Source organism: Nilaparvata lugens, chromosome 1, assembly GCF_014356525.2.
Source record: "Nilaparvata lugens isolate BPH chromosome 1, ASM1435652v1, whole genome shotgun sequence".
NCBI classification, from domain to species: domain Eukaryota; kingdom Metazoa; phylum Arthropoda; class Insecta; order Hemiptera; family Delphacidae; genus Nilaparvata; species Nilaparvata lugens.
Window position 1 is genome coordinate 87603615 of NC_052504.1, and position 17922 is coordinate 87621536.

A 17922-nucleotide genomic window follows, 5' to 3' on the forward strand; every position below is an offset into this window, starting at 1 on the left:
GTAATTATTCTTCCCCATCCCTCCTCTCATATCTACAGTCCATTTACTTTTCCTGATACCTTTTTTCACCTTCTCAAGGATTGAAGGTTTTCCTAGTACATGGATATCCATCGTTGGAAAAACCTTCAATCTTCCACCCTTTTTTTGCACCACTTTCTTTTTATTTTGTTATAATGTGTATTGTTGTTGTTTGCATGTATTCGTTTTGTTAATCTCTGTATCAAACTTGTATGTGTGTGAAAATAAATAAATTGAATTGAATTAAAATAGCAAACGGGAATTATTGAATTCATTGGAACTAAGAAATTTGTTAGTAAAAATTAGAGTAAAGTTGAAATTGACTTTATATTAACAGACTAGAAATAAATTGAAAAAAAAATGTTGAAATTGACAGAATATGACCGCATATTTCATGTCATCTGCATCCAACTTTTGAGCATTCTTTGCCTGGACTACTGATACAAAAATTAAAGATGTTCAATTCAAAATCCTATAATTTGTCATATTTTAATGCATATCTCAGAACATTTAAGTTGGCACACTATTTTTATATTACTATAACTTGAATTCCCTTTAAATTTATGTTGGCTTTGGTAATGATTGCATTTAAAATGCTGAAATAATTATTTGTTTTCGTTTTCTTACAGATTCTTGCAAATATGAGGGGATAGTTTTGTTCGTAGCACTCAGTTCAAATTAACTAAACATGTTTGTTTGAGAGTAACATCGAGAGCAAGAAAACTTAGAGTATCAAAGCGATTTTCATTTGGCGTGTTCAGCAGAACAGCACTCCGATTCAGAAAAGTAAAAGAGAATCGGAAAGTCCCATTGTGGAATGGGGCTTGTCTCCAATTGCTGGTATCGTAAGAGACGATTCTGCAAATTCATCAAACTCGCCTGATATATTTGAAGAATTTAACAGTGATGGTGAGAGTCAGTCACAAAATGATAATAATCGACTCCCAAGGACTTCTTCGAGGCGGAAAAGAAGTAGTTTAAAACGTTATAGTGCTATGCGTAGTAGAAAAAGAAGAAGTTCTTTCCAACAAGCAGTGGAAATCAGTGAGATTGATGAAGATGTGCCGAATCATAGCATTACATCGTGCCAAGCAGACCTAACCAAAAGTTATCTAAAAGATCCAACTCTTGAAGAAACTGCTATTCTTCCAGCAGATAACGTTAGCATAAATTCTATTTCGTCTTTCACAACTGAAAAAGATGATGAGCAAGATATTCCATTATCAGAATTATCACAGCGATTGTCCAACTTAGAAATCGATTGTCCAGATGAAAGGTGCGTCATTCAAGTGCACGATTCACACATCGATAAAAAGTGCACATCAATCTCTTCAAACAAATCTAGATTACATTCAAATACATCTCTAGTCAAATCCATGAGAATGTCCGTCGCATGCTCATCTTTTTCGTCTCAAATCGATAACAAAAGAGATGAAATAGAAGAAGAAGACGAGTTGAAAGATGAACCTCCGAATACCCTCAATTTCTCTAGTAGCTCTGATGAAAATATTTCGAATTGTAACAGAAATATTGGAGAAGAAAAAGACGAGAGTAAAATAGAAAAGATTTGTAGACGTGTAAAAGAATTAAGCAGCGATGAAAGTGACAAGCAGACGGAGAGTGAAGATCATACCGTAACATCTCAAGATTTTCTAGGCTTTAGAACGGAAAATGTTGAAGCTGTATATACTGACCTCAAAGGCGTTAAAGAAGAAGACGACCATGATGACGTTGAAGAAGACTCTGAAGATGATGAAAGTAAGGAATATTGTTACAAAGACTTCGCTGAAAAGGAATTCAAGGGGAAAATCAACTCCACAAATGTTTTGGATGCAGATAGCTCGTTATCTATGACAGGGTTTGAGCTTAACAATGACCGCACATTCGATTTCATACCTGGAAAAAAGTATAGGCGGAGTCTTGGTGCTTTCCGTCAGAGCAAATCATCAACTGGTAAGTTAATTTTGTTAATTTTGCAATCCACAGCATTAAATTTATAAAAAAGTTATGTAGTCCAAACTAGACACCATCAACTGACCAATAAAATGAAATTTTCAATTCTTTTAATTTTTTAGCATAATATAATGTTGAGCGAGGCCTACAAGAGGATGTTCTTGTCAATAATTGCCATAAAGCTTTACATGTCATGCAATTGTCACTCCACTCCAATGAATAAAACGACGAAATTGCAATCTACTTTTCATTCGAAATCAGTTCGTGTGACAAGTTCGTCGTTTATCCATTACCTAGTACAATATCATCATCTAAATTAAACAGAAAATTGTTTGTATTCTACCTATGAAAACGTACCATAGCATTTATTGCAATATTCTATTGTATTATTCTGTTTTTTCTTTATCAGGACTAGGCTCTTTATCACGTGTGGGATGTAATCGGTTCAGTATCATTCGACCATCGGCAAAATTGAAAGCATCCACTCGAAAGACTTTGATTACAACAACTATCGAAGAGGATCTTGATGAAACACTAGATGTGATAAATGGTAAGCGTCAAAAAATTATTTTGCATCTATAGAATAAAAATCCTTGTTTGTCCATTCGCTGAAGCCCCCCAGGCTTTATATATATTTTTGAAACTGAAATATGGAACTAAATTAGGATAAATTCAATCATCATTGATAATTTTCAATGGTTCTCCTTAGCAATGATATTTAGTTCCATTTCCACTTTTCACTGAAATAAACAGGATAATTTATGATTTATCTATTGACAAAGTGAGGCAATATTCAGCAGATATTTGCTGAAAACTTTCAAATTTTGATACGGGTATCACCAACTCACTCTGATGAAGTATGGTCATTAGAAATCATGCAACTGTAATACAGAGTGACCCTTGAAGATGACTTCAACATTCATGCATGTTTTTCAACTTTGGATTAACTGTTTTGTGTCGTGTTCAAGTTTTATAGACTTGATTAAAAATGAATCTTGTAAGTTTTATGCTCACTAAAACATTCAAGTGAGCAAAATGTGGATAGCTTTGCTCGCGTTTATTCGTATCTTCTATCAAATGAGAACTAAATACCTCTTTTTTTGGGTTGTGCATTTTCTTATGACTGAAGCAGCCAATGAAAATGTGGCATAGGAAAAGAGATAACGGTATACGAACATTAATATTTTATCAATAATCCTTGCAAGGTATTCTGAATCCAAATGCATGTTGATTCAAATATCATTATGAAGAAATTAAAATTTCAGCTCTATTGCAGACTGCACCCTGTAGATCTTTCAAAGTTTTTCATTTCTCAAGTAGGGAACCGAGAAACTGTAGGGGCTGGTTTCCGAGTTTGGGATTTAGCAAGTTCTAGACTTTAAACAGCTGGAGTCAGAAAACTGGCTTTTCGAAACGGGGCGTAGTCGTAGCCCACTTTTAAATTAAATTTCGAAAAACTAGAAAATTGAACGCAAAATAAAGATAGAATAGTGTAAAGTTTCAGCTATTTCGCATTATTAAGGAATGTTTTATTTCGTCAAGGAAAACCGTTTCCAATTATAGAAATGAGAAAAAAAAGATTATCTTGAAAACTGCGGGGTAAAACCTATCTGGATGGGGGCATGGAACGGTATCGTTTAGAAAATATCAATCAGCACAAGGAAATTATTTCTTTGATAATATTAGAATAGGCTTAAAATTTTGTTCCATAATGATGGTATTCAACTATTTTTCTAAATTTAATAAGAATGACTTGAAAATTCTGTTTTGAAACAATATGTACATCTCTGATAACCTGATATGTCTAATAACTCTGATATGAGTTATAAAATCATTATAATTATACTAAAATCATTTATTGCGTGAAACACACCATTTAATTGCAGGGTTTGGTTAGGTTAGGTTTACCACACGACGAACATGATATCCTTTGATTAGCAATTCGATTGTACATCAATAAAAACTGGTATATGCCTTCACGGTTTAGATCTTTGTCGCATCTTGATAAACTCTGCAGAAACTCCATGTTACACCAAGAGCTACAGAGTATAGACTGTTTAATAGTTGGAAATCATTACCTTGATGGACCCTTACAGAACACGGAAATGGGAATCCCCGAGTAAAAGTCTAAGTGTGGAATAACGTCACTAAACTTAACAGGATGGGGGCATACGCTTCATTGCACAAGGCTCGAAAATGTGCTAAATCTACCTGCCAAAGGGTCTCGCAGTTGTATTGTTCTAGCTTGACAGTCCCATGCCCCCATCCAGATAGGTTTTACCCAAACTGCGACTACGCCCCGTTTCGGAAAGCCAAGCCAATTTTCTAACTCCAGCTGTTTAAAGTCTAGAACCAGGACTTCCTATTTAGAAGATCCTGCTAGACCTTTACTAAATTCCGAGCTCGGAAGCCGGCCCTTAATCAGTTGATAATAACTGACGATATTATTACTTTGCTCACCTTTATCTTCTATCAAATAACTGGCTATTTGGAAACTAGAGAATAAGAAAAATACTGCACTCGCAATCATACAAGAATGTTCTCAATTAGATTAATTTTCTTCAGCTTTTTTTCTATTGTTGGTCAATATTCTATTCTGCTTTACGTTCCTTCAACAGTAGCTTAACATTTAATTATTGATATTTCTGTTACAGTTGATGAAGATAAAGACGCTGCTAAAAACAAGGTTCTCAGTCTATGCGATCAGACTGATATTTTAAAATTCGAATCTGTTTTGTATGAAAGGTAAATATTTGTTTATAACGTTAATCATGTTATTTTATGTATGAATTCAATTTTACTTCTTCTTTTGAAATTAATTATAATTTATCCAAGTTCTATTTCGTCAAAAATAAAATGTCTATGAAATTGTTGGACTCAACTATGTGAAAGACTTATCCCAAAAAAATGTTGATCTATTACGTGTAATGTCCTGTAACACCTCCTAGGTGAATTGGTGGATGAATATTCTATTAATCCAGGCTCTTCTACGTTTTCATTTTATCCAATCATTGAACGTCTTTCTTGTTCTATCATCAATAAATCTTGATGCAAGCAAAAGGATTTCATTAAATTAGAGCATTTGATATTTTCAGCAAATTTTGATTACAACCTATTTTTGAAAATCCGTTGTCTCTTTTAATCCGTGGTTATTATAACTCACCACACATTAGTTCCTGCTCATTCATCTCCTGCAGACACGAAAAATCTTAATCACAGAATACAAACAGAATGGAAAGTCGGCTAGTAGCTGACGCCAAAATCCGCCATCTTGAAAGAATGTCTAGTATTTTAATATTAGCGGTAATTTTAATTTCTAACAAGATGTCGCAGTCACGTGACGTGGTATTGGTGCACTGAAGTCTTGGTGTCATGTGAAGGTGCGTACAGACTTTCGCTCTTCTCCGCAATCGAACGTCACTCGAGCAGATCGATTGATGATCGACCGGGGAGCAAGAGTGGAACGCGAGAAGAGCTAACATCTCCCGTAACGTTCATACATTTATACATTGATACATTGGCTACAATGTCATTCTCAACTATGAATGATTGGGAAAGGAACAACAGGCTTAAAGCCCAAAACTGTTCCTTTCCCAAATTTAGATAGAAATTTTCCAAAAAAAAATTTCATGATCGGAGCGTGCGTGGAGCGATTGCGGAGCTAGTGCGGAGCGTGTTGGAGGCGCGTATATCTGTACGCACCTTAAAATGCATTGGTTGGATTGATACTTTCCATTCTGTGTCTTAATCGCTAGTTTTCTATCAATCATGTAGCATTTGCTCAGATCTAAATAGAATGACATGATTGATTTTAGACTGCACTTTCTTAATATCAGCTTATGTTAATATCAGTGTAATTATCTTCATTCTTACAACAAATACAGCAATAAACATTTCAATCGTTTAATTTCAAATAGATTTCAGAATTGTTGAGATGTATGTTTTATTGTTACAGTACATCCACCGATATGAGAAAAATTGGCGAAGGCGTTTATGGGGAAGTATTTATGATGAATGATCCAAGAAAAAAAGAGGAATCAATAGTCGTGAAAATAATTCCCGTTGAAGGAAATCTCGATTACAATGGCGAAGTTCAAAAAAGGTTTCACGAAATAATTTCTGAAATCTATATATCAAAGTAAGTTTAACAAAGATACACAATAAAATATATCGAGTACCCTTTTATTTTATCTCAATAATATATTTCATGTTGTGATAATATATTTTATAATTATGTTGTGATATATTATATTGTGAATAATGATGGTAAGCGTTGGGAATAAAGGATAAGGTTCATACTACAGTATATGAGAAATTTCCTCTGTTCATTACAATATTGCCTTTAATTGTCTCAGATGATCAAGTCCGTTATTGTTTCAAACAATGTAGAATGAAGTACATAATTTATTATTTAGCGTATGGCATTTTTGTCAGAATTAAGAACATTTCACACTGTTATTTTGCACGTCAAGGGTAGAAATGTACTGTATTGCCTGGGGACTGGCTACAATAAAGTCGTTAGCCTCACCCAGGTAGGCACGTCTCTCACTTTCAAATATTATGATGTGGTGCACTGTCTGCTCCATCGCCACACAGTCACATAGTGGGGTCTGCAAGTCCCCATTTGAAAAATGATGCATTGCATCTCCCATGCAGTACATTATTCTAATATTCAACATGATACAAGGAATTACTTTTGAACAATTTTTAAAATTACATGTTATTGGTATTTGTAAACTTAAATTGTAATCTTGACATTCATCTTACGAAATTGCAGGGCTTTGAGTAATTTGAAAAAAGAAAACATTCATGAAGCGAGATTTTGGACCGATGTGTACTGTAACATCATAGCTAGCAATTGTTTTCGCGGAAAATACCCAAAATTCCTGGTGGATCTTTGGAATGAATACGACGAGAAAAAAGGTACTTTTATTTTCATATCAGAGGAAACTGGTGGAGGTTATTCATACAATATTTTCATATTTTCCTAGTATGTAATAGATAATATCGTAAACTAGATGTTTGTAAATTTATGTGTGCATAACCTATTTTATTCTTGAAGTAACTGTTCAGTGATGAGAGAGTATTTCCTGTTCTACTGTTGAATATCTTTGATTAAAATCTCATGTCAGAAAGATAATGAATATTTATGAACTTAAATAAATAGCTATTAATATCAAAATCATTAGTTGAATCAGTAGTTTTAATAATATTGACTCATCCTAGGAAATGCTTATTTCTCAAATACTAAGATAAGCATCTACGATTTAGGATCACCCAAGTAAAGTAGAATAGAATGTGTTCTAGGTACATTGGGATCACCCCTTTTGCGACTAATGTATTATATTTGTTTTGAGACTCATATGCTCGTGAATTTGAAAAATATGCATTTGACAAATATTTTATTTTAGCAAAATTTTTCAAAATTCTCTGGAAGTACGAGTACCCACTTGTGTTAGTAAATTACAAATCCAATTAGTGGTATAGAAGTTACATCCATTTTAATAATTCACACAACTATATTGTGATTTATCACCTTTTCGATAATTTTCGATATTTCAGTATTGCCAAATCTTATCAACTTACGTTATTAAAGATAATTACACACACACTCACATTTTTGATAGGAGAGTTTCCCGAGGCTTGGTTAAAAACAAAGATGTTTTTCATACCTATTCAAAAAAAGGTGATAGATTAGATCCAAAAAACTATCGCGGAATCGCCCTGATAAAATATTGTTAAAATTTTTACTCGACTACTGGAAATCAGACTCAATGTGGGCAGATGACTGCAACGTACTCCCCGACTGCCAAAGTGGTTTCAGAAGGAGGCGCAGTTGTATTGATAACATTTTTGTACTGCATACTTGATTTCAGTAAGAAAACGCAAATTATTTGGTTTGTTCGTGGACTATGAATCCGCATTCGACTCGGTGCCGCATGAACTTCTATGGCATGAGCTGGGTATGTGTGGAGTAAGCAGCAGAGTGATAAGGACGTTAAGAGCGCTGTATGGCTTTGCCACACTCATAGTCGATAAGGGTCGTCAGGATGGAATTTCACAGCCTATAAAGGTGTCAAAAGGCGTTTTACAGGGAGATTCGATGAGCCCTTTACTTTTTACATGCTATTTAAGGGAAATAGAGCATTATTTTAGAGAAAGAGGTCTACATGGTATCTCTTTAAATAGAAATGTGGACTTCATGATGCTAATGTTCGCGGATGACATTGTTATTCTGGCAGACAGTGACTCAGATCTAAGAAACAAGTTGAAGTGCCTGGCCGAGTACTGTGATAAATTGAAGTTGTCAGTAAACATCGATAAAACATAGATAGTAGCATTTCATAAAAAAGGCCTCAGACGTAATGCAGCTTTCTATTACAGAGAGATAAGAAACTGGATATTGTAAATAGCTATATGTACCTTGGAGTTGAGTTCCACTCATCAGGAAAATTCAATAAATTCGCGGAGTTTCAAATTAGTAAATCTAAATACATTGGAGAGACAACCATAAATATTCTAAGAAAGACGAAGTCGGATGTTTGGGCGAGCAAGATGAAGATCTATTATTCAATTCTTTTGCCCACAGTGCTATATGGATCGGAGATATGGGGTCTAAGCTGTATGAATATAGTGGAGAAAACACAGCTTTATTTTTTAAAGCGTTTACTCCTGTTGAATAGAAGCACTCCCAGCTGGTCATCGAGATTGGAGACTGGAAGACTACAGCTGAGTAGTTTTATATTCGTCAAGTCAATTGAATACATTTGTAGAGTTATGTCAATGGCTAACGGGAGATACCCCAGAGAATGCATTGATAGATTATATGAGTTGGCGCAGCAAGATCAAGATAACCAGGGTAACTGGGTGTGTCTGCTGAAGAATTAGTTGCATCTGGCGGGTTGCAATTTGTTTGGAGATTGGCAGGACAGAGAAAATTTTTCTAAAGTTTTACAAATTGTAAAAGGGAAACTAGTACAAAACTATTTTGACAGACTCTATGGACAAGACATAGAAGCAGCTCTGAACTCAACAAGCAGCCCACATTATAAAAGATTAAACCCTCTTTCCATGATTGGTGAACAGCTACTGTATGAAATGTCTTTCGCTAAAACGCGCTGCGTCGCCCAACTGCGCCTAGCCACTAGAAACTCTTTCTATTTATATAATAATAGAGACCTGGGAATATGGATTAACAGCTCATTACAATGCCCTATTTGCAATATGAAAGAGAAGGAATATGTGGAGCATTTTCTGTTGAGGTGCCCGATGTATGATGGAATAAGAAGACACTATTTAGAAAAATTCACTACAAATGTAGTTACTGACGATGACAAACTCATGGTTTTACTTTCGAACTTTACGGAGCAGAAAGTCAACCGTTTGTATGTATGTACAATGAAAGCAATCGAAATCAGATCTATGATAATAAACACTTGAAAGATGTCCGATACTTATTGTCAGTAAATAGAGGTTATCATTGAGAATATTAAAAGTATTCTATGCTCATTTTAGACAGTGAAGTGGGGAATGCAGTGAGCTGAATGAAATAAGTTTGATGGGGATAGAGTGAACTCTAAAATGTAAGATAGTTGATTGTGATTATTGTATGTGTGGCGGATTATTATATAGAAATGTATTATTGGATATATTAGTCTAACATTTATTATTGTTGAAATTAATACTGTTATTACTCGTTTCGTTTATAAAGTACGAATAGGTAGATATTTAAAACTAGAATGTTATTATTGTTGATTATTATAAAAGGTATTTTATTAGTATGTAAAAAATGTAGCATTGGATAAATGTTATATAAAAAGTATTATTTTGAAGTTGAACTGTTATTACTCGTTTATAAAATATGTAATAGGTAGTTATATAATACTGGAATGCTACTGATGCTTGAATCAAACTAGGATTGATGAATATAAAATTGTTAAACAAATTTTTCGAATGTAATGTTTTTGTGTATATTAGAAACATATACTTACTAAAGTACTCTTACTTGTGATACAGTATATAATTAAAGCATGATTTAAGGCATAACAGTAATGTGATAACATGGAATGTAATGATTGTATTCAAGTAATAAATAAAATAATAAATAATTTTTTATTAGCTCAAGAATTTGGTTCAAACATAGAGTATTGTCAATAAAAAGATTAAAAAAATAATAATAGTTACATATTGTTAGACATAGAACAATATTAATCAATTAATTATTTTCAGCTACAGTCCTAAGTTATTGTTCACTTAATTTCAGTTCAGTCTTACAGTTTTAGAAACATCACATTTTTATTAAATCTCTAGTCAAGATCAACAGTTGGGTGTCACAAAACAAAGTCAACAGCTAAAATAATATTGTAAACAGACAATACAGACAGAAAACAAGAAACATACATAATGTGATATCATGAAATTTAATGATTGTATTCAACTCAACTCGTTTGTATGAGCATATTATGTGCTTGAAAAAAATAAAATTTATTCATTAAAGATAATTTATTTTTTCAATTGTTTTTCAGAATCTGAGAACGATTCACCAAAAATGTTCCCTGAAGATCAGCTGTATATATCGTTGAAAATGAGCCACGGAGGTGAAGATATTCAAAATCATGAATTCACCTCTGCAAGACAGTCTTACTACATTATACTGCAGGTGAATGATACCTCACTTAAATCTTTGAAACGAAAAATAATGATACCTGATAATTTACATTACAAGATTATGGTTTTTACTCGAACAATCTGGTTTTCCAACATATTGTTGAAAATATGTTATTGAGTGATCCGGCTGGCTCAGGTCTGGAGTCAAGTTTTCAGGTCGCACCTCATCGACTTGAGGGACTCTGACATGACCCAAAGACTGCTTTCAGGCAGACGGGACCGACGGCTTTACATGTCACGAAACACGGGAGTGGCCCAAGAAAGATACCTTGGCCGCGTGAGATTCGATCCGGGGCCTCTGGTTCCCATTCTACAATCACTCGACTGCGGCCACTCCAGTATATTTTTTGAACCGACAGCTATGACAATTCAGTTCATTAATCATCAATAAATACCAATTATAGTGAATTTTTCTGAACACAGAGACACCAATTTCAGAGATAACGAATCACGCTTTCAGTGTTGTCAAAGCAACTCTAACAGATATTTTGACAACTTTTTTTGTTCTTATACGAATGCTTGACCAGGTATGGCAATGGCAGCAATGCTGAGGGTTAAGGTAGGCGCACACAGATCGTCATCGGACGATTAGATTTGATGCATTGTTTCCAATTGGAGTGCGCAGCGCATACCTATACGATGCGGATTGTAAACAATGCATCAAATCTAATCGTCCGATGAGGATCTGTGTGCGCCTACTTTAACACACCAATCTGGCCAGAGCTCTTCAGCCATGAAATTTACTACTGTATAATAAAGGAGGCCACAGGATAAATTTCTATTAAAATTGTGTGAGTTTTATTGATCCGTTTTTAGCGAAATAAAAGTATTGGAAGCTAATTGAAGTTTTATTTATCAGGTGATTTGTGCTCTGGCGGTCGCCGAACGTTCTCTAGAGTTCGAGCATCGAGACTTGCACATCGGAAACATACTAGTATCGAAAACTAAGGAAAAGTCGATATTTTTTAAGATCGATGGAATGGAATTTAAACTGCCAACGTTTAACAAAAAGGTAAATTTAACAGTTTGCTTGATAAATTTTATTAATACTCATTCAAGGCATAACCATAGAATTTTGGATTGATCTGTTAATATTTTCGGTATTTTCTCATAATATATTCATCAATTTTTAGTTATTCATAAATATTGACTTTGAACTCAAAAATACTTCGTTGTCAATTGGATCATAATCCTATTTATCCTATCATTAATAATACTTATTTAAGGCATAATCGTAAAATTTTGGATTGATCTGTCAATTTTTTTCGGTATTTTCTTATAATATTATACCTATTATCAATTTTTAGTTATTCATAAATATTGACTTAGACTTAAAAAAAAATTGCTGTTAATTATTGGATACAATCCTTTTGTGACAATTGATCACCAACTCTGTGCATGTGTACCCTTTTACTAATTAAAAATTTCTTGTTTTATGAGTAAAACAGCAAATTTATCATTATGCACTTCAACAAATGTATCTTGAAATTACCGTGAATATTATATTGAATACTTTCATTTTCAGGCAACAATTATAGACTATACTTTGTCAAGGATAAACGATGATAATCAACTCTTGTATAACGATTTAGGGAAGGATGAAGAACTATTTCAAGGCCAAGGAGATTTGCAGTTCCAAATCTACAGGGACATGCGAGAAGATACAAGGTTAGTATTATATTACACAATGAGCGACTACTTCATTTGATCGCTATATAATAGTAATTAGATCTCCTTGAAAATATTTTACCAATATTCCCCGATTTTTATTCTATTTGTCTCTCGATACAAGAGATTTCATTCTCGATGTCACCTACACGTTACAACGCTTTGTTGATAACTTTTTACAATATAATTTTTCAAATAATCTTCAATATTAAGTCCTCCGTTAATCCTCCCTGACATTGGCAATGAACTTTCAGAAAAATAGTACTTATAGTCCGTACATGTCATTGGTTACAGTAAAATAAAATTGACAATTTATTATTTTCTGTACATTTTAATGATCAAAATTCGGGGGAGGAATAGTTTTGGGCTGTGCCTGTTGATCCTCCTCCAAATTATTTTAAAATCAATAAAAGAATAAAGAATTATTGTCAAACATAAGCACATAATAGTAGCTTTTCATAAATGAAAAGCATCATCGGTCCAATTGAAGGTTCCTATATTTTCTTCACAGAGAAATGTCTATGTTGATGGGTTGTTTTAATTTATTTTAAATCAAATTTGCAATCTCCCCATAGATAACAAGATAGATATCAATACAGAAATAAATATACAAATGGCCAGACTATTGTGAGATTTAAGTTTTAAAGTTGGTATCCAATTAACATCAGACAAAGTAGATAACTTCATCCTTTTTCAACTCCACACCGTTGCCAAATTGCTAGGATTCTGTGTAGCCTATGTAGAAATATATTCAACAACAAAAATATTGATCATTTGTAAAACAATCTTAATTATGAAAATACATTTTCTCAATGAATAAATAGCTGTAGATTTGAGATTATTAACAAGAATCACAGAATTTATTAACAAGAATTACAACTACTGTATCTACTATTGAAGGCGGTGGAAAAGGACACGTGACAACAGAACTCTGCTCTTCTATAAAATTTACAGACTTTGAAACGTGATCTCACTATGATAATAATTGAATGAAGTTTTTGAAAAGTGGTCTAATTTCCTTTAAAATTTGAGAAACTAAACACATAGACAAGTTTTACACAAAGCTCAAGACAGCAATATAAAATAATATGTCCCGGTTGTACAAAAGCCGGTTAAACTTTAATCGTGATTAATTTCACGGGAGCCAATCAGAGAAGGCGATTTTGTAAATACGGCTTTTCTGATTGGTTCTTGTGGAATTAATCACGATCAAAACCGGCTTTTGTGCAACCGTCACTATATCTCATTAATTCATTATGAATAACAAGGACTACTTTTTTTAATCCGCACCTGATGATGGCATAATTTCTAAATTATTTGGTGTTTAAAATTTATTTTTAAATAATGTTAATAATTCAAAGAAGTTTATTGTTTTTAAAACAAGTATAGTGTTTTTTTTATTCTTGAAGAAGAGTACTATTTTCATTAATTTTTTTTATATCTCTTGACTTTCACGGATTTCAATCAAGCTCTTTTGATCATTTCAACCGAGGGGGTAACTGACCTTTGACGAAGTCTCATATCTCTTCCTCCTCTACTAGAATCCCTCTTATGTCAATTTCTTTCATGGGTAATTCAGTGAGGGTAAGGCATCCTTTCAATTGTATTTCATTGCTACAATTATCCAGGGCCAGATTCGTAAGCAGGTCTGCAGGTACATGAATCTGTATCATTATCTTCCTCGAATAGGTTGTTCTAAACACATTAAGATTGAAGACCTAAAACTTCTTTAATACCAAGCAATTAAAGAAGTATTAGGTATTATATTTATGTATTATACTTATTTTACTTATTTATTCATTCTATATTATATAAGTACAAGGTATTATAATTATTTCACTTTGTAAAATCTTGAAGATCAGTAACTGCGATACACTACCTTGAATGATCATCCTTTTTTATAGATTGTGTTGACTCATTGACTGCAATTCCCCTGACATTTGCTCTTCTTTCACTTTGCAGGAATGAATGGAATAAATTTGTGCCAAAAACAAATTTGAGATGGATTCATTACCTTGCCACCAAATGCTTGAAGGATGTTAGCTACAAGAGTGGTTCTGATTTTCATAAAAAATTCCTTAAAAAACTATCGGCATTGGCAGATGAAGTGCTTATCTTTAGCAGTTGTCATGATTTCATGATGAACTCAGAAAAAACTATGAATTACCGTATCGTGTAGATTGATTTATCTATAAAAAATGTTGTGTTTGTTACCAGTACTTAATTAAAAATTTTACGAATTGTTGACTTTAATATAATTGTTTTTGAAATATGGGCTACTGTTGCATCTATTGTTTCCACAATTGAACGTTGTCATAATCAATTATTGAAAGCGAAAAGAGACTAATCAAGTTGGCAGGTGAGATGTTCGTGACTACTTGCTTCGCTGTTGGGAATGAATTTATGAATGTTAGTTGAGTGTAAAATAGCAATTAGGCTGTTTATCGCCACGACAAACTAAACTAATTGGTTGGGAGGCACGTGGTATTGTTGAGCATCCCCACACTAACAAGTTCTTACAATGATTACAATTTCACAAAATTTGGACCAACTTCCATGCTTCACTAGCCGGGATAACGCCGCCTCAATCTTCACACCAAACTAATTAGAAAATAAGTACATTAGCAAGTAATTGGATGCGAAAGTTCTAGTTTCAAAATCAGACAATATTGTGTAATTAATTGTATTGTTGTGGACACGCACATATCACCTGTCAGAAGCACGCACCTAATCTTTGATCCTCCTGTTTTACTAACAGTTCTGACAACAACCATTAGAACATAGCATGTATAGTGGCAGTTACAGTGTACCGTACTGTGCTGATAATGCATTGCTTACTTGCATTGATATCCAGAGCGAAATTAGCTTAGTTGAAATGCAGTATTTTGTTTGAATGCCATTCTATGATATGGTAAACTTGATATAACAAAACTTAGTTGTCTATTGACACAGCCCATTTCATCGCCATTTTGTTAATTTCCTTCTACTTATATTTCTACTGAACTAATTTATCAATTTGCATAGTGTTTTATTTATTTTTATGACCAAATTTATTGACCAATAGGATTCCACTATAATTTGAACCATCTTAGTTTAGGTTTAGGTCTGACGTGATGATTGAGGCAGCCGTATCTTGTCCAATTCTTTATGGGGTTTCAATACAAGCACTTCCTGAAAAAGCTACCCAATTTGAAGTTAACTCATTGTCAGCTTTTAATCCGGCATTTGAACGTGTCCGGTAAAAGCCAGCTTAGGCTGGCCACTAACGGTAGGACATGCATGATGAACATGGGTGTACACAAGACGACTCACATTGTTAGGTCATTACAGCGATGTAGAACTTAAATTGATTGGATTACAGATAGATCTTTAATTGGCGATATTATGTGATATGGAAATTGACATAAAAGCGATTGGATTGGGCCTCTGTAACTTGACTATAGGTAAAGTACCATAGCCTATTACTTTGTTAATGGTAGCAAATGGAAAGCCATCTCCAATTGACTCTGCCCAACATGAGTTGGATACACTGTAATAGGTCTACTATAGTGAGGTCCACGTTATAATGGCAGTGGATAAAGATAAAATAATAGCGATGCCGATTCTCTATATTAATTAATTATATTTCCACACTGTCAAAAACATAATTGGCATCGTTGTGGACCTAGAAAATGATATTACCACCGGCTTTGTCGAATGATAGACAAAGCTATAAGAAAAACCTTTACAAAAAATAAATTCATTTTAGGTTATAGGACAACAAATAATGCATTCGAACTGATAAAAAAGAAATCAAATTTAAAGGGGGCACTTTAGTTTGGCCCATATACTAAAGTGCAGCCAATTTAAATGTACAGCAAGATAAGTTTAATAAATCTGGAATCTATGAACTTAAATGTAGAGATTGCGACAAATTGTATATCGGACAAACGGGTAGAAATTTCCATATCAGGTTTCGAGAACATATCCAAGCACTAAAATCTAAAAATTATACACAAAAGTCGGCATTTGCTGAACACTTGATAGATTCAGGCCATAATGTTACAGATATAAATTCCAATATGAAAATACTTAAATATGGTAATAAAAGTCAAAAACTGAATGTCAAAGAAGAATTTCATATTTATAAAGCAGCAAAATTAAACAGAGATAAAATAATAAACTTAATCCAATTAGACACCAATAACCCCATTTTTGATAGAATCATGCGAATTTCAACCCAAAATTTACAGTCCTAGTTCATAAAAACATATGAATACACTAACATATGATCAAAATAAGAATCTTCCAGTAGTATTTATTTATTTAATTCATATCACTTGAAAATGGCATAAATGACCGAAACATGTTGTGATAAAATTTATAAAAAGAAGGGTACTGAGATTTTTATTTTCTTTATATTCAGATAGCTTTATCCTTTTCTATCTCTGCGATGTTGCCAGATCGTTTCTTAACAATGTAGAAATATAATTAATTGGTAAAATATTCATCTCAATTATGAAAATTTATCATTAAAAATATCTTCCTTGACGAAAAAGGACAGTACAGTCAATATTCCATAAGATATATCGGTATCAGCTATCGTCAATAAGGCAGCTGCAAGGCAGAGAATTGGCAACCCTGTCCTTTTATCATTCTCGTCTGCCATTATAACGTGGACCTTACTATACAGAGTGGGTGAAAAGTCTGAGAACGGCTTAATATCTCATAAACAAAGGTAATTTGACGGTGGGTGTGATTGGGGATCCTAATCAAATTGAAAATCCCACTGTCAAATTACCATTATGTAAGAGATATTAAAGCCGTTCTCGGACTCGATCAGCACAAGTGGAGCTTTTTTCTTCAATTATAAAACATAATTATTGTTATCACATCAATTGTTAATGACGAACTAGTTTCTACTATACTCTAATAATAATTAATTACCCTTTGCAAATTGTCCAAATATTAAGTTAGGTGGAATAGTATCTACTATTCTGTACAGCTGTATAATAGAAACGCAATGTGAAAACTCAATGCTTCATTTCAATCTATTTTACAAGCCTTCTGTTTTGATATTCCTCAATTTACTGAGCATAACGTAAGAAAATATTGCCTAATCTTGTAATTATTGAAAGAAAAATCTGGTGTGGCGCACTCACACAACTTTCCTTGCCGTTATGAGAATTGATTACCTGACGCTAGTGTTCTCGCGCATCTCAAGTCTACTTATAAACAAAGATCTGAGCCAGCTGTTGACAGGTCAATAACGCTGGAGACATACGAGGTCTGCTATCTCTCCATAGTGAATGATTTAATAGAATCAACAGTTGCCAACAGTTTGTAATTGGCTAATCACATTTTCTCGAATTTCGAGCTTATTTTCAATTTTAGGTGAAAATGTTACAGGACATTAATTGTAGAGATTTTCATGCTCAATCTTTCCCACTCGAAATTTTTTGTTTAAATTGTATCTGAAGCCTGATAATTGAGAATCTAAAATCAAACTTTGCATAGATGGGGCGGAGCTCCTGAAATTTTCACAGGTATGGGACTTATGGCAGTTGATAGAGCTTCTCAATAACTATTCTAGGTATGAATTTAATCGAAATCGTTGGAGCCGTTTTTGAGAAAATC

At 33.5% G+C, this 17922-nt stretch overlaps 1 protein-coding gene across 1 annotated transcript; it reads left to right on the forward strand.

Moving 5' to 3' along the window:
* Window positions 1-754: 754 nt before the first annotated feature.
* Window positions 755-14547, forward strand: LOC120349426 (serine/threonine-protein kinase haspin homolog). The gene is made up of 9 exons (XM_039419500.1): window positions 755-1971; window positions 2381-2521; window positions 4626-4716; window positions 5927-6109; window positions 6749-6894; window positions 10497-10630; window positions 11498-11650; window positions 12164-12306; window positions 14269-14547. The coding sequence occupies exons 1-9, from the start codon at window positions 1014-1016 to the stop codon at window positions 14483-14485; spliced, it is 2166 nt and encodes a 721-aa protein (XP_039275434.1). The 5' UTR covers window positions 755-1013; the 3' UTR covers window positions 14486-14547.
* The last annotated feature ends 3375 nt before the right edge of the window (window positions 14548-17922 follow it).